Genomic DNA, 16,355 nt, shown 5'->3' on the forward strand with positions numbered 1-16,355 from the left:
GTTGACAACTAAAACTCATCATTTATGAATAATCGTTTATTAAAACAGAAATACAAATTTATAAATGATAAATCTTACAAAATAATCCAACAACATTGAAAGTACAGCAAGCTGGTATGAGTATAATAATGAATAAATATAAAGCATAAATAAACAATTTTTTTCTTTTTTGTTTGTTTACATATATACACATCCTAGCAATGAGAATAGTTCTTATATTTAAGAATTAATTAAGAGATCTACAAAATATCCACATATTATACACTGAATTAGAACCAGCCAAAATCAGTAATTTTATTTTTTGAGCTCTCACAAACAAATTAAAGTTTAGTTTTTCGATATATGCGATTTATTTTAATTAGCAAAGATACCCAATTTTACAGATATGTCTGTTGCTTCAATATAAATATTAATATAATTTTTTATTCATGGTTGTATAAAAAAAATAATCACTTGACACGTTGTGAATACTTCATACCCTTCGTTACGAACTTGGATGAAATTTAATTTAAGTTTTTGTGGTTAGACATTTAATTAGTGATCCCCAATGAATAAAATTAATACCTGTCCAAAATACGGAGTATAACCATCTCGAAGTATCAAAAATTGTCCGTAGCAACAAGTGGAAAGATTTTTACTCTTTCGAAACCCCACAGACGGGTGTCTCGATATTGACTCAGAGATGAACGTCGGAGAAATCCACAGTGAAAAAAAAGCGTGGATATGTTTTGTTGTTATTCAAATACATCAATTCAAAGGAACCATTCATAAAACTAGATGGCAGTCCTGACACTAATTAACCTATCGAATTACACTCGACGGCTGTCGTCAGTCAGTGGACAGTAAGACTGCAGGGTGATAACCTAACCTCTAAAACACTTGCGATTGGTCCAAAATTTACTCCAGCTGATCGACAAGCACGCCTGCGTTTTGCACAGTATCATATGAATAAGACATTGGAACAATGACAACAAAGACATTTGAAGAATATGGATAGTGTTTATGAAGGTGATTCCTGCATCATCTGGGATGCACTTTCTATAGGAACACGAACCGTAGAGAAGAAGAGGTTTAACGGCTGATACGATATATCGAGGAAATTTGAGCAATGCAATAAAGACGAATTTACTTTTATGCGTGACAATGCAAGGCCCCACACCACCAGGATCGTGCAAGATTACATTGCAGAAGTCTGTTATAAAGTAGCCAGCATTCAGTCCTGACCTAAATCCAATAGAATATTTACGGGATGAGTTAAAAAGAAGAATTAGAGCTAGACTTCCTGCCCCAAACTCGATTCCAGTGATTATTTTTGCAGTAGAAGAAGTGTGAGAGAAAAAATTGTTACAATTTGTAGACAAAAGCTGTAAAAACTAAAAAACAAACATAAAAATGACTAAATAAAGATACAATTGAAATACAATTACAATATACTGAATTTATGGCTTAACATGCCACAAAAAGCAATAGCTAACTTGATTGGATCTATGCCTAATCGTATAAGAGATGTTATTAAGGTAAGAGGGGGTCATACCCATTAATAAGAAATTAATTGTCAAGTTTTAAATTGTCAACGAACCTATTTATGTTAATAATAAAGAAAATAATTTGCTTAATGCATTAATTTCACTATTTTAAACATCGAAACAAGTGGGTCGATTTCTATGAAAGCGAGTATATAACCAATCACAAAAAATAAAATATAAACGCCTTTAATAGCGAAAACGAATCACATTTATATTGGAAAAAGTAGGTTATTGTTTTGCACATCAATTCCTAACACTAAATTAGCACATTAAGTGTTTTTTTAATGACTTGATATGTGATATAGTGAAATAAATATTATAAATAAATGAGATGCATTAAAATGTGAGTTATTCAATGAATTTATTAAAATCTAATCCAAAATTTATTCGAATTTGACATAAGAAAATTTACTATTTCTCTCTGAGAAAATATATTACGATTTCTACTATATGATCTAAGAAAAAAACGACAACAAATCTATAAAATTATCAGAATGTACTATTAGTAATAACTGTTTTTGACAAACAAAAAACAACATTACCCGATCCCCTTTTATTTGAATTAAAAATGTTAAAAAAACTAATGACACATTTTTAACACGACACTTCAGATAGGCCAAAACACATATCTGTGTTGCAAAACGTGTGCGCCAGCTGATATTTTGATTTTTTTAGAATGGTGAAGTTTTGTCCTCGACCTTCACGTTCACACAACACAAATTCACGGAACTTATAACATAATGGAGCACCTACAAGAAGAGATGGATTGGTTGGATAAAGAAGAGGAAATGGTTGCGGTTTCTGCTACACGAATCCAGGGCGTACTGAGTTCATCCAATAAACCAACGTAGGCGCGAATATGGTGAATATCTGTGGCCGAAATTAGCAATGACGATGACAGGTATAAAATGTACATCAAGATATATTAAGAAAACACTCTTCAGTCACGTACCGAACATACCGATAAACAAACTCGGCACAGGTGGTGAATATAACCTAAAACATTTTGTAACCCTTCTGACGAAAATCTGAACAACGTAGATATTGAAAACTCGTGTTAAATCGTCCTCTAATATGCATAAATCTATTTAAAATAACGTAATAGATATTTATATGACACGTATTAACAAGACACGTGTTAAAAATGTGTCCTTGGCTTTAAGTAACGAGACTAGCGCTACTACATAAAAAGTACGCATGCGCCAAAGGTTAGCGACTGTCAGAATCTTAATTATTTCTTAACTACTAAATATGGAGAGTAGAGGTGAGGAGAACCATCTCGGTGTATCGAAAAGTGTCTGTTGAAAGTAAGCAAATTAAGGTGGAAGTAACAAGTTGAAGAATTTTAAAAAGAGTGCAACAAACTATTAGAGTGGGTATAGTAAATTGACTTTTTGAAAGTCATAACTATTTTAAAGAAACTATTAATATACAAATTCATTCGAAAATTATTATCCCGCTAAATTCATATCGTTTCCACTTGCTACAGTAGCGCTATTTTGGCGAGTCTTCGTATTATAATTTGCTGTTTTTAACTTTTTCAACTAATCCCCCATACATATTAGGTTTTATTTTACCTTCAGTCTCTGAAGACGATAACTTGGTTATCGAAACGCGCGTCACACAGTGTAATTTTAAGTGTTGGTGTAGTTGTAGTGTAAACAGTGTGTTCAGTATGAATATCACCAACGATTCCAGAAATTCCAACTCTTGATATAAACGAAATATAACTTTATTGTATAATAAAATATTTTGAAATTAATTATCTACCGTTGTTTACGTGTTTATACAATATCCGGGGAAAAAGATAATTTTATATAAAAAATGACATTTTGTTACCTGTCAACACAGATAAAATGTCAAACTTTTTTTCGTCGCAGAAGAAAAATTAATTTGTTTTCCAATAGCAGCAAATAAAAATTGATATTTGATCATTTTCATTTATAATTTATGTTTATATTTATATTTAGAGCGATTCGTTTGGTTCAAAACATATATATAAACAGTTTCAAATCTAAAACATCCATTTTGTACATTGTTGCCACATTAATGGTAAATATTCGGCACAAGTACGATAAACCACCTCACGACGATCATCATGAAACTCTATATATAGACAATTGACATTTACTTCCGGATATGCCGGAAGTTGTCAGTATCTCAGGAAAACTAACAGATATCGAACCATGGATAACTTTGTATTAAGGTGTAGACGAACACTGACTTTGTTGTCAGTAGTTTTCTTATCTCTTGTCGCAAGGTTATATAACTTGGAAAAAAGTGGAGTAGTAAACTACTAACTGCGCAGGCGCGGTATCATCATGACTTTTCACACACATATATGACAACTTCCGGCATATCCGGAAGTAAATGTCAATTATCTATGTATAGAGTTTCATGATTATCGTCGTTGGGTGGCTTATTATAGATTTTTATTGAAGTTTTGAACCTCATATAAACTGATTATACCTTAGTACAAATTTTAAAAACGCAGAGATGTGGTGGAGATGGCAAAAAACAATTTTCACTAATTTTCAAAAAAAAACTAGATTCAAAAACTTATTATGTCCAAAGAGGAGCTTAAACGGGCTGTGATTGTTGTTCCCCAACACCCTCTATCTAATTTGGAGCTAAAACCCATTTTTTTTCTCGTTAAAAATTTTATAAATCATTCACAACATTTATTCAGTGAAAAACATGTGGATATTTATATTTTTTTTTTGGATATACTAACATCTAGGTATCCTCAAAAGGTCCTCGAAATAAAAATTATCTCTAATAATAAAAATTGTCTAATATGATAAAACTTAAATAAAATAGAGATGTACACATAGGGACTGTATTGCATTTCAATTATAAATTAAGAAATAATACACTTTAAAAAGGTATCGAAAATTTTTAAAATAATATATCACAGCGTTTATCACTAATGAAAACAATAGGAAAAAAATTACTGAAAATTAAAAATTATTCGATTTTGGATTTGAGTTATTGAAAAAAAAATCAGTTATCGTTCAATTCATATTTGCACAATTTTCAATTACGAAGATTTTTGATATTCATTTTCATTCTACATTTCAAAACATTAAATATTCAAAATTGACTTTAATTATATTCAACACACTGCTACCAACATACAAACAAAATTACATTGTCTCAAGTGTTCAGAAATTGTTTAGGTAGAAAGTAAACAAGTTTTCCCCCAGTCTCTGAAGATGATAACTTATAGTTATCGAAACATCGTTGGTGCAGTTCTATAGTTAGTATCAATATAACACTTGACCTTAAACGGTCAAGAAATAGTGTAATCTGAAGCATAATTTGATTTTAAAACTATCAATTGATAGATAAAGTTAGACGTCGAAAATCTGGGCATCAAAATGTTATTGATATGTCCCATCAAACATAAAGGTGGCGTCTCAAAGGTAACTAGCGTTTTTTTTTGCTTAAGATTGTGATGAAGATCTTCAGTTTAATATGTGAAAAATGTTTGATATCCTTGTAAATAATCCAGAAAAATCGTTGCCTCAATAGACATGATGAAACTTTGCCTATTATATTTTCATAATTTTTGAAAAAATGTGCCAAAGTTTGAATATTTCCATTGATCTTTCTGTACCCTTTGATCATAATCTAAAGCTGGATATATTTATGCAAATGAGATTAAACGACAACTTTTTTCAAAATATTAAACTATGGGACAAACACAAAATTTTCTAAAAGTCTATTAGATAAAAATAAATTACAATACCAGTTAAATTTGTGAAACAGTACATGAAAATAATCAATACACCTACGTTAATAATATAAGATTGTAAAAAAATACATTTGTTGCCTCTATTGAAAAACAAAATTAATATAAAAGGCTAAAAGAAATAAATACAACAAAATTTATTTGATAAATTGAATAAATATTCCGCTTTTATGCCAATGAATAGTAGTAGTAAAGTCATTTACAATGTATATATTTCAAATTACTATGTAAATCAGCAAAACAATTTATTATTCATTTCAACTTTCTCATGTTTACAAAAAAAAGTCCAAAAAATGTTTCTATATGCAGACCAAATTCACTAGAAATTGAATAATTTATTTCGAAATTATTAAATCACCAGCCAACCCGGCGAACTTTGTCCCAATAGCATACAGTTAAATTAATCCTCCCCGATATACCTGATACACTTTTTTGGATAAACCAATATACCTATCTCCTTCTCATTGTTCCGTATATACGCAAACCCAGGTGGGACTTTTGGAATCGAGGATAAATTCATTCTGTCTTGGTGCAGCGAAACGATAAGACCTCGAACGTCGATGTTTCAGCAAAGCTACGTCGTTTCCAGAGATTCAGCTCGCGCGACGTAGTTTAATCTTTCGTTGTAAATATATTTTTGTCCACGAATTGTAGTAAGTTCAAGTTATCGAACTTTGTGCTACTTCTACACTATCTTCGACACTGAGCCTACCGCCTATAAGTTCAATTTTTTATAAGGATAATAAATATAAGCAAAAAATCAAATATTTTAATGATTCTTTTTTTTTGGTGCACATAGTCTTTAATGAATCACATATAATTGACCATGGGATTTTCTAGATTCAGACTGTTAATGTTCATAACGACTCCAGGTATTTTGGTTCATAGATTGAACTCTTTAATGAAGCACCTTGTGATAAACGACATTTTTTTATTATTAGGCTCAAGATCGAATAACGCAGATGGTCTTCAGACTCGTAAACATGCCACATATAGTTGACCATGGATTCTCTAGATTCAGACCATAAACTTTTAAAAGTTATCCTTGTGATTTGTTAATGCGATACGAAAACGTTTAAGCTCAAACGGCAATCCTCGGATTGAGAATTTCCCCACCTTGGAATTTTCCTTTGAGTATTGTAGCGTAAATCTCATTGTTCATCAATTTATCTACCACCAAACGCGTTTCCGTTGGTTTATGTTTCGAAGTACGATTACTACGGAGCCAAGCTTCATTCTTAAATTGTGTGCTGGTAAACCAGGAACATACAAATAAATAAGACCTTTGAAGGTCAGATTAAATCCCCGTTCTTTAGGCTACCATTATACTAGGATGCTAGCATCCAGGATGCTGGCATCTGGGAGGTTAGCGGGACATTAAATCAAATGGGAGCGATTAGACTAGAAATGACAGCATCGGATGCTAAAACAGCCACCCGGAGGCTCGATTTTGTGCATCCCGGCTGGTCGCTTTTTGCATCCCGGGATGCACAAAATCGGTTGTGGGGCATTGGTTCAAATACGGCGCATTATACCAGGCTGCTAGCATCCGAGCAGGCGCTCTATTTGACAAATGCGCGCACGCAGTTGGATCAGAGGTATGACTAGCTTCTCTTCGGGTGAAATTGGTCTGAGGAATCTTGTATCTTGTTTAGAGATGTCGCTTTGGATTTAGCCTAGAAGCTATTTGAAAGAAGGAAGTGACATCATTCTAAAGTAATTAAAAAATCTTGTTCCACTATTGCACAGTTCATCAAACAATTTAAAATACAGGCTTTTAACACGACGGACAGCTAAAAAGGGGGCCACACTAAACTTACTTTTTGTACGACGCCTTCTTTTTTTAATTAGTAACATCAGCAACAACATCTCTTCATTCGTTGGGGCCATATTGACGACTGGCAAAAAATTAAAATAAAATAGCAGACCGGGATGCTAGCATCCCAACACAAATTCGACTCAAAGTGGGATGCTAGTATCCTAGTATAATGGTAGCTTTAGAAACAACCATTGTATTTTCGAGTGTTTGCTAGAAAATTTATTTCGCCACAAAGCAAAGCAATGGCTCAAGTTACGGAGTTAATTAAATTGCAATTTCTATTTCCCACTAAGGCAGCACAATTTCTTCGGAAAACTTCAATGCGCCACAATATTCTCAAACAACGTCCATTGGTCCAATGTGAACATAGTTATTGGTTGAAATTATATCGAAACGCTGCTCGATACAAATCAGTACTTCATAGATTATCTAGTTGATGATCTCTGAAATTTGCTAGACGATTTCGCATTGTCAACAGAGTCGTTTCGCTTTGCTCTTCTGATTTGGAAGCATGGAGTCAAGCCGTACTAAGCCGTCGCTCTTCATGTACAATTTCCTGTTCTTCTTCAATCCTATCATTCGTAATGTTTCGAATCCTAGTTGCATTCGATAGTTTTGAACGCGACTTTTTAATGGTAATATCCCCCGCGATAAGATAATATAAACTCGAAACAAATACATCAACCGGTCTAATTATCAAATCTAATTATCAAATTCATACTCCATGAATCGCTAGTCCATGATGTTTATACACATTTTTTTCTGTTTGTTTCGTTTTGTTATATCACGTTCTATGTCACGTCCAGCGGAAACGAGATAAAAAGTATCCTATGTCCTTCTCCTGGTTCCAAACTACCTCTAAACCAATTTTCAGCCAATCCTATTCGGCTAGTATCGAGTTATAAATAGTTTAACTAACACGAAATCAAACACCCAAGTGTACTAAATCTAATATATTTCCAGCTTTCGTATGGGACTGAAATTTTGGTCAACTACGATATAAAAATATGTATAAAATCATAACAATAATAAAAATTAGTTAAATATTGCAGTTTAAATAATTTTTATTGTTGTTAAGATTTTTTACATTTTTTAATATTTCAGTCCTAGACGAAAGCTCGGAAATATATTAGAGTTATTACACTTGGGCGTTCAATTTATATACCTATAGATTTATTTACCACAAATGAAAATTGAATATCTGCAGAAATCATATTCGTTAATATATTGTGGGTAGATGACTTTACTACTAACTATTTAAGTAAAAATAAAAAAATATATATTTATGAAATTAAGCAACTGTCATAATTGCACGGACTAGAAATATAATTTAGTAATATTGGCACTCCAAGTCATATTTGAATGACTCAGTCTTGCATTTCTATAAATATTTCAAGCACGTTTTCGAGGACCATACCTCAAAAGTGAATGGAATCATTTTGAAAATAAATGTAGCTAATACTAAGTTCAAAAGGAGAGCTGTTTTTATTTCAAAAATAAAAATTCCAACAATGGACAAAGTAGCTGCGCTACAATCTCGATGATATTTGAAAAAAGATACAACATTTACTATCCTAATACAACAACCCAGTCATAGTATACTGAACATTGTTCATACATAGTCATTTATAAAAGTATCATACAGCAATTTGAAATACTCCCATCTAGTTAATGTAAAAATACAAATACTGGGTCATCACACCATTAATTTTAACAATTATTCTCTTGCTACCCATTCTTCCTTCTAAATTTTAACATAAAAGGCCTCTCAATTCAACAACAATGAGTAAAACCATCATCGCTGATATTTAACTGAATAAAAATTTTGAGCACGTAAAGAAAAAAAAAAACAAGTTATTAATCCATAGTATTTTTAATGTGAATTTAATGGCCTATAAGTCACTAGTGAGTTATAAAAATAACCACTGCTACAAAGATATAAAACAATTGGAAATTAATCATTTATCCGGAACATATTTATAAGATCTTAAAACATCATAGTACTAACTTATAGGTCACTACATTCCCAAAAAACACCATGGATGATTAACTCATAGTGTTTTATAATTCACTAGAGACTTATACGCCACTAAATTTCCAAAAACACCATGGATTAATAAATTATGATGTTTTATAACTCACTAGTCACTTATAGGCCAATAAATTCACCAAAACACCATAATTTAATAAATTACGGTGGTTAATTAAAAAAAAATTAATGTTTTATATTCCTAAAATCGCCATAATTAAGGAATTAATAACTAATGGTGTTTCATAACTCACTAGCCACTAAATTCACCAAAACAATGGTTTAAAAAAACGAATGTTTTAAATTTCTAAAATCGCCATAATTATGGGATTTATTACTCATGGAGTACTAACTTATAGGTCACTAAATTCCCAAAAAACACCATGGATGATTAACTCATAGTGTTTTATAATTCACTAGAGACTTATAAGCCACTAAATTCCCAAAATCACCATGATTTAATATCTTATGGTGTTTAATTAAAAAAAATGATTGTTTTAAATTTGTAAAATCGCCATAATTATGGGATCAATAACTCACGGTGTTTTATCGCTCACTAGTGACTTATAGTCCACTAAAATCACCAAAACAGTATAATAAGTCATGGTGTTGGATTAAATGATAAATTTCTTTTTGAAATGAAAAAAAGAAATGGAATTATGTGGAATTGAAAAATGATTATTCAATGAAACATCAGTGATGATTGCAGGTGACTAAAACACCGATACAGAGGCTGAAACAATAGGAAAATTGTGCGTTGTTTATACATCTATAAGCTTCTTTAAACCATTACAAAAGCCTCTTTACCACAAAACAAAAACGGATACTGATCTATCATCGTTTGAACAATATCTTCGAGGTACGGTCGCATCTGTTCGAATCTACCCATATCGCTGAATTCTATTGGTAATAAAGTAGGCCACCAACATATTGCTAAATTCTTACTATCCATACTATTCAATTTGGAATTTTCCGTAACGCGGACGAAATGTTGAAAAACAAATTTCAAAATTTGGAAATTTATCGGGGGTAATTTATCTAGCATACTTCTTAAAGCTAGTAATCTACAGCTGCGATCGTTCTTAACTTCTAGATTACCACATGTGGTCACCATGGGTTTCAGTCTGGTACCGGCTATCTCCTCCATTTCTGTCATTACCTCCGGTTCGAATAAGGGGGGTAGTCTTTTGGAAACAAAGTCTTTTAGCGCTGTAGCGACAGCGTTGACTGGAATGTCAAGATCTGTTATATCGACATTCGCATCTTCTTCGAATTTAGTAAATAACAGATCGACGTGGGCTCTATTACCAGGAACTCGATAAATTCCTTCAGAGTCCAAACCTTCAGTTTCGATAAATTTAACACATTTTTCCATAAAACTTGGAACAAAGTTTTTATCAGATTGTATAAAGTCTGATAATTTGGATGGAGCTCCACTGACAGGTAATGTTTTCTGTTTGGATTTTTGTTTCTTTTTATCTCTCTCTTCTGCCACTTTCCTTAATTTTTCTTCCTTTAATCTACGTTTTTCCAATTTCGAATCATCTTTCGCTTTTTGTTTTTCTCGTTTGCGTAACATTTTTTCTATTTCGGATTCTTTCATCTTTGGTAAAACACCAAACATGGGAGAATTGTTGTCTCTCGGGGATGACACGTCTAAACTGGATTCGTCGTCGTGCATCAACCCCTGACCCTGATACATTTCCATAGAATTTAATTGGATATTAAAGTGATGCGGATTCGTAGAATCTGGCAACCTTTTTTTCAGACTCACTGAACGTTTTTGAGAAAATCTCATTCGTAAATCAGAAGTACTTTGTGGAGGGAACTGCTCTGGGTCGCTAACGTCCGATGAATCTGAATTTGAATCACTCGGAACGGTCACTTTATCGTTATCTACATCAGAAACTGGTGTATGAACTGACGGCAACGTGAATGAACCGAGCTGTGGTACTCGAGGAGGTTGTACTGGAATGGCGGTTCTTTTCTTTCTTTGTCTCTTATGGGTACCGCCTTTTCGACTGACTTTCGAATATATTTCACTAGCCCTTTGTCTTCTTTCCAAACTACTCCATTCGCTGTCAGTATCAGAATAAGAAGGTTGACCTTTCTCTCTTCTTTGTCTCAATTTTGATTTTGTATTGATGGCATCTTGTACCATCGTATACATATACTCTGGGCTCTGACCGGGATACATATTATGGACGAGATCTTTAACTTGAGCATATTCACAACCTAAGTCAACTGCTTCGGGAGTAGCCAGTGGGGCGTTACCGAAATTAGATGAAGATATATCTGTAACGTTCATCCTAGCTATAGCTTCAGTTACGGCCGAATAATTTTTCATATTCAATTTTCCTGGTTGTTTTAAAGTTTGCGAGATTCCTTTCGATCGCGATTTCGATATGGGGATATGACGACGACCAGTAGTAAAAGCGTGCTGTTGATAACTATTCCAAGCGCTACCAGGAATAGACATCGGGTGGTCTCCGTAAGGAACGTCCTCTAAGGACGTTTGAGAAGTGGAAAGCAACTGTTTTTTGGAATGTCTTGAATTGAGAATGTTATCTGGAGGTGCTGGTTCTGGTGGAGTGGCAGGAGGTGGATACACGTGAAATCCTGAATGCATACTCCTCTTTTTCTCACTTCCTTCGCTGCCATACATATAGATACTGGAAAATTTATCACTATGATCACTGGAGCTCAATCTTTCATCTGGGCCGCTAAGTTCAAAATTTTCGCTTTCGCTGCCATCGTTTAGTTTCAAGTAGTAACTTTCATTACGCGGTGGCGGTAGAGGATGACCGTGTCTTTGACTCTTCGAACGTTCTAAAGTACCTTCTCCACTATCCAAACCAGACGGTTCTTCCATGTGGAAAGCTTGCTCAATTTCCGGTTTCTTTTCCCAAACTTCTTTAAAGAAAGGTGTAAAGAAAGCAGTTTTATGTTGCATCGAACTAGACGATGTCATAAAATGTGCGTGTAATCTATCGGCTGTAGCATTACCTTCTGTTATCAATAATTGACTCAAATCGTCATTAAAAAAAGCTGTCGCACTTCCATCGTCGGTTACGGCTAAAATCTGTATAGGTAAATTAGGAATGTTCATCGAAAATGCGTTTAGTGTTGCCAGAGATGCTTTCCTTTTTGTGGAATAAACCAATATAAAACCATGGACGAGTTCATCTCTGAAAGTGTTGGCTCCATGAAAAGAAGAGATGATTACCTCCACCTTCCGCTTAGAATCGCCTAAAAATGTTTCCAAGATGATGCTATGTGATGAAGATAAGAAGCATATTTGATGCGATAATAGTGGACCTAAGATATTTTCTATAGAATAAGGATCACCACAAAACATGCACATTATTATTCGAATATCGGGTTCAACGCATTCGATAACAGATTGATTGATATTAAGAAAACCTGCTCGATGGTGGATGCTCTGCATCAATTGATGCAAGGCATCATGCACTAATTGTTCCTCAGTTATCTGTTCTAAGCAGATATCCATGAAAGGACACTGCAAATTGTCGGCTAAATTTTGTCCGTCCTCTCGCAATCTCAAAACGTCTTTTTCATCAATACTGGAGTCTTGTAGGAACAACAATACTATAGGTAATCCTTGGAAAGGAAGCTTATCGTCTTGTTCCAAATTTGAAAGTAACTTTTTTTCCAAACTTTCTCTTATATATTCAAATGATTCCGCATTATTATAGACGCAAAAGCTACCGTGGGGTATAAAGTCGGAAGTTCTAAAAGAATTGTGGGGTAAGCTAACATCCCCATTTATAACTCTGTAATCTAAATTGTAAAATTGGCAATCTATTTCGTATTCGTCATCATCGCATTGTTTCCTTATTTTAACCGCCAAATTTTCTGCCAAATTATTCAAGCCTAATATAAGTAGATTAAGTTGATTATTTTCAGAACTAATGAGCCATTGATTGCTGTTATTCCAAGAAGTAGGTCGATGGGTTTTTGTCGCTAGAATGCGTTCTATTAAAGAATCTTGACAATTTGGAAATGCAGGACAATGTTCTCTAATAGGAAAATGTATAAAACCTAAATGTTGGAATAGAGTAAGTTTTCTATCTTGATCAAGTCTATCTAATATCTTATACCTAAAGTCTTCTTGTAGAACATCTGTTATTTCTTTAATATCGTCCTGAGTTATTGTGCCCGTAGGTGCGATACTTTTAAAATGATAAAATAGATCAGCATGTTCTAATAAGAGTTCTTGAAAGTTGTGCTTGGCATTTTCTATAATCTCCCTTTGATGTGTGTCGTAAATTTTTTGACAGTCATGTTCAGATAAAGCCTCAAAGCATTCTCTTCCCATAAACAATACCCTAACTTCAGACAGATGTTTACCAGGAGTAACATAACCAGTATCTTCTAACAATTGTTTGAACTGCTTTTTCCATTCTAAACGTTTTTGTTCTTGCTGCAAGATGTTGACATAATTTTTGAAAACTGTCTCTGCCTCGCTTGTATCTAAAACATCGAAAGGTATTCTTGTTTCTTCGTTGTCCTCTAAACATTCCGACCATGGTAAATCCTCTGGTCGTTCAAAAAAGTATTGTGAAAAATTTGGATGTGTTTTAAGATATTGTTGTATAGAAGGCCAATCCATATCAGCTAATGTGTTAAATCCAGGAACCAGTTCGTGTAAAACGTCTGGTAACATTTCCATATAATGAGCTATCTGTTTGGCTAATTGTTCATCTTTAAGTTTCTTAATATGTCTTCTGAATAATCTCTGAGTTCCGTCCAAACCGAATAGTTGCACAAAATGAATCCACTCTTTATGTGAATTCAGTTTTTTCACAGTTTGGGACCACATGGCATGGCAATCAGTAACATGTACTCTTATAAGTCTCATAAATGATTCACTAGCAGCATCCATTAGTTCTTTTTTGGCTAAAGCGGCTTCTGCATAAGATGGTATTTTAGATCTAATTTTAGTTTTATCAATCACTTGTGCCAATAGCATAAATGCCACATCAATATTAACACTATCATGGGCAGAAGTTTCTACTAATGGTATACTATTCTTATATTCGCTTCTAGATATTAGTTTATGTGCTTCTCTAATATACAACTCATTGGCATCATCATTTTTTGTCGTTGCAAATACAATTGGCTTTTTAGTTTTTAACAAATTATTTAAAATAGCAGCTGCAAATTCGACTTGTTTCTCAATACTCCTACTTGGCACAATGCTCACATCAAACACACATATAAAACCATCAATATTGAGTTTACCATCCGGTAGTACCTTTTGTTCATATTCTTTTTCTATACCTAATTGATTCTTACAAATATACATTAACTTTTCAGCCGAAGTAATTTTTGAAGCTGCACAACGTTTAACATATGGCTCCATCTTACCACCTTTAAACGGTTGAAATGAAGAGTCATCGATAAATTCAGTTTGTTCTATTAAGCTGAATTGATAGTCGACACCTTCTTCAGAGGTTTTGATCACTTCTCCCCAATAGAGAAAATGATCATTGTTTACGACTCTGCCGCTAAAATCGGTCTGACTGAGAACAGAGATATGGTCTACGTTGTAATCTTCTGCATGAGGTCGCATGAAACGATTACAAAGACATGACTTTCCAACTCCTGCATGGCCTTTGTCTTTTTCCACACCAGAGAGACCCACAACAGAAATATTGATGCTTCGAATGGTATCTCCTTTTCTAGCCATAATTAGATATAGAGGTTCTAAAACAAATATAATATCAACAAAAAAGTTTTTATTCTAATTTTGATCATTTCATATGATTAATTCAAATGGGGTAATTGTAGAATGAATGTAATGTACTTCTGAAAAAATGTAGAATGAACACAAATTTATTGCCATTAAACAATTTTTAGAATAATTTAAGCAGAATAGTTCTTCTAAAGATAGTAAAAGAATATGAAGACAATCATTTTTCTCATACTAATATCACAAGCTGTTAAGATTGATTATATGGAATGTGTAGAATATATAAGAATATAAGATAATTTTTCAAACAAATTGAAGCACACATTTCCGAAAATTAAAATTTTTTTATTTATTAAATATAATTTGTGGACATATTACAATATTCGTTAATAAACAGCTGCAGAATTACATTAATTTTTATATTTACTAATTTTTTGTATTATTTTATCTTCAATACAAAGTTTAGACAATAATTTGTAAACTTGATATGCTATGAATTTACAAAGTAATTTTAACATTAAAAAAAATGTTAACATGTAATACAGGTTTTTGTAAAACATGTTTTCCATACAATACTATAAATACAGAAGATCTATTATAATTTTTTCAAAATTCACCATAGTAAAATAGCAAATACTCATAAAAATTGAATAGTTCAAATTATCCCCTACAGTGTAAATGTGATTACATCAAGAATAGAGGAGGATATAAGAATTAGTAGTACATATATTTCAACACCCACATACATCACTATTTGCTAATGATTGTAACAAAAAGCTAAAAATATATGTATCTGGTGAAGTTGAATGTTCTGTCAACAGTATTTGTATTTAAACTTTAAAAGTAACTTTATGTACGAATATACATAAGTGGTGACTCTTTATTATCACAAACATATCGCTATGTTCCACTTTTGAGCAGATAAGTACCAAAACGTGTAACTTTTCATAGAAAAAAATAATAGAAGAATATAAAATGCAACAATTTAGTTCAATATCTTTACTTGATAACAAAACAATCATTAGTTGAGATGTTTTCAATTAAGCTGAGTTAGATATTGAGTTATTTACAAAGATACATATATTTTTTACGAAATTGTTCAAAAGTACATTACAACAACTGTACCAGTTTATTACTTTCTTAATATAATACATAATAATTACGGTCAGATTACTTACATATTAATTAAATACTTGGATTAGTTAACACTCAAACACATTATCATAACAGCGGTGGATCATCAAATCTCTTTAAATGAGTATTATTAACTCATTTTATATAATATTGGAGCAAATCATTATTCTTTATGTCAACTTGGAACTCTTTAAGAAGTAAAATAGCACTGTGCACTGAATAAACTAATAGTACTCATAACTATGTTCCACTTATAGCTCTGACACTTTCATTAAATGGTTTTAAATACAAAAATTATCACTAAACTTGCAAATTATAAAATTCTCGACCACCCACCGCCTTAACAAGAAGCCATTATTTATTAGCAAGGAAAAGAG

General features: G+C 32.7%; 1 protein-coding gene across 1 annotated transcript; it reads right to left on the reverse strand.

Moving 5' to 3' along the window:
* Positions 1–21: 21 nt before the first annotated feature.
* On the reverse strand, positions 22–16,354 carry LOC130902941 (rho GTPase-activating protein 190). The gene is made up of 2 exons (XM_057815232.1): positions 16,023–16,354; positions 22–14,858 (listed from the first exon to the last, which is right to left on the reverse strand). The coding sequence occupies exon 2, from the start codon at positions 14,839–14,841 to the stop codon at positions 9,910–9,912; it is 4,932 nt and encodes a 1,643-aa protein (XP_057671215.1). The 5' UTR covers positions 14,842–14,858; positions 16,023–16,354; the 3' UTR covers positions 22–9,909.
* Position 16,355: the final 1 nt, after the last annotated feature.

Source organism: Diorhabda carinulata, chromosome 2 (genome assembly GCF_026250575.1).
Source record: "Diorhabda carinulata isolate Delta chromosome 2, icDioCari1.1, whole genome shotgun sequence".
NCBI classification, from domain to species: Eukaryota; Metazoa; Arthropoda; class Insecta; order Coleoptera; family Chrysomelidae; genus Diorhabda; species Diorhabda carinulata.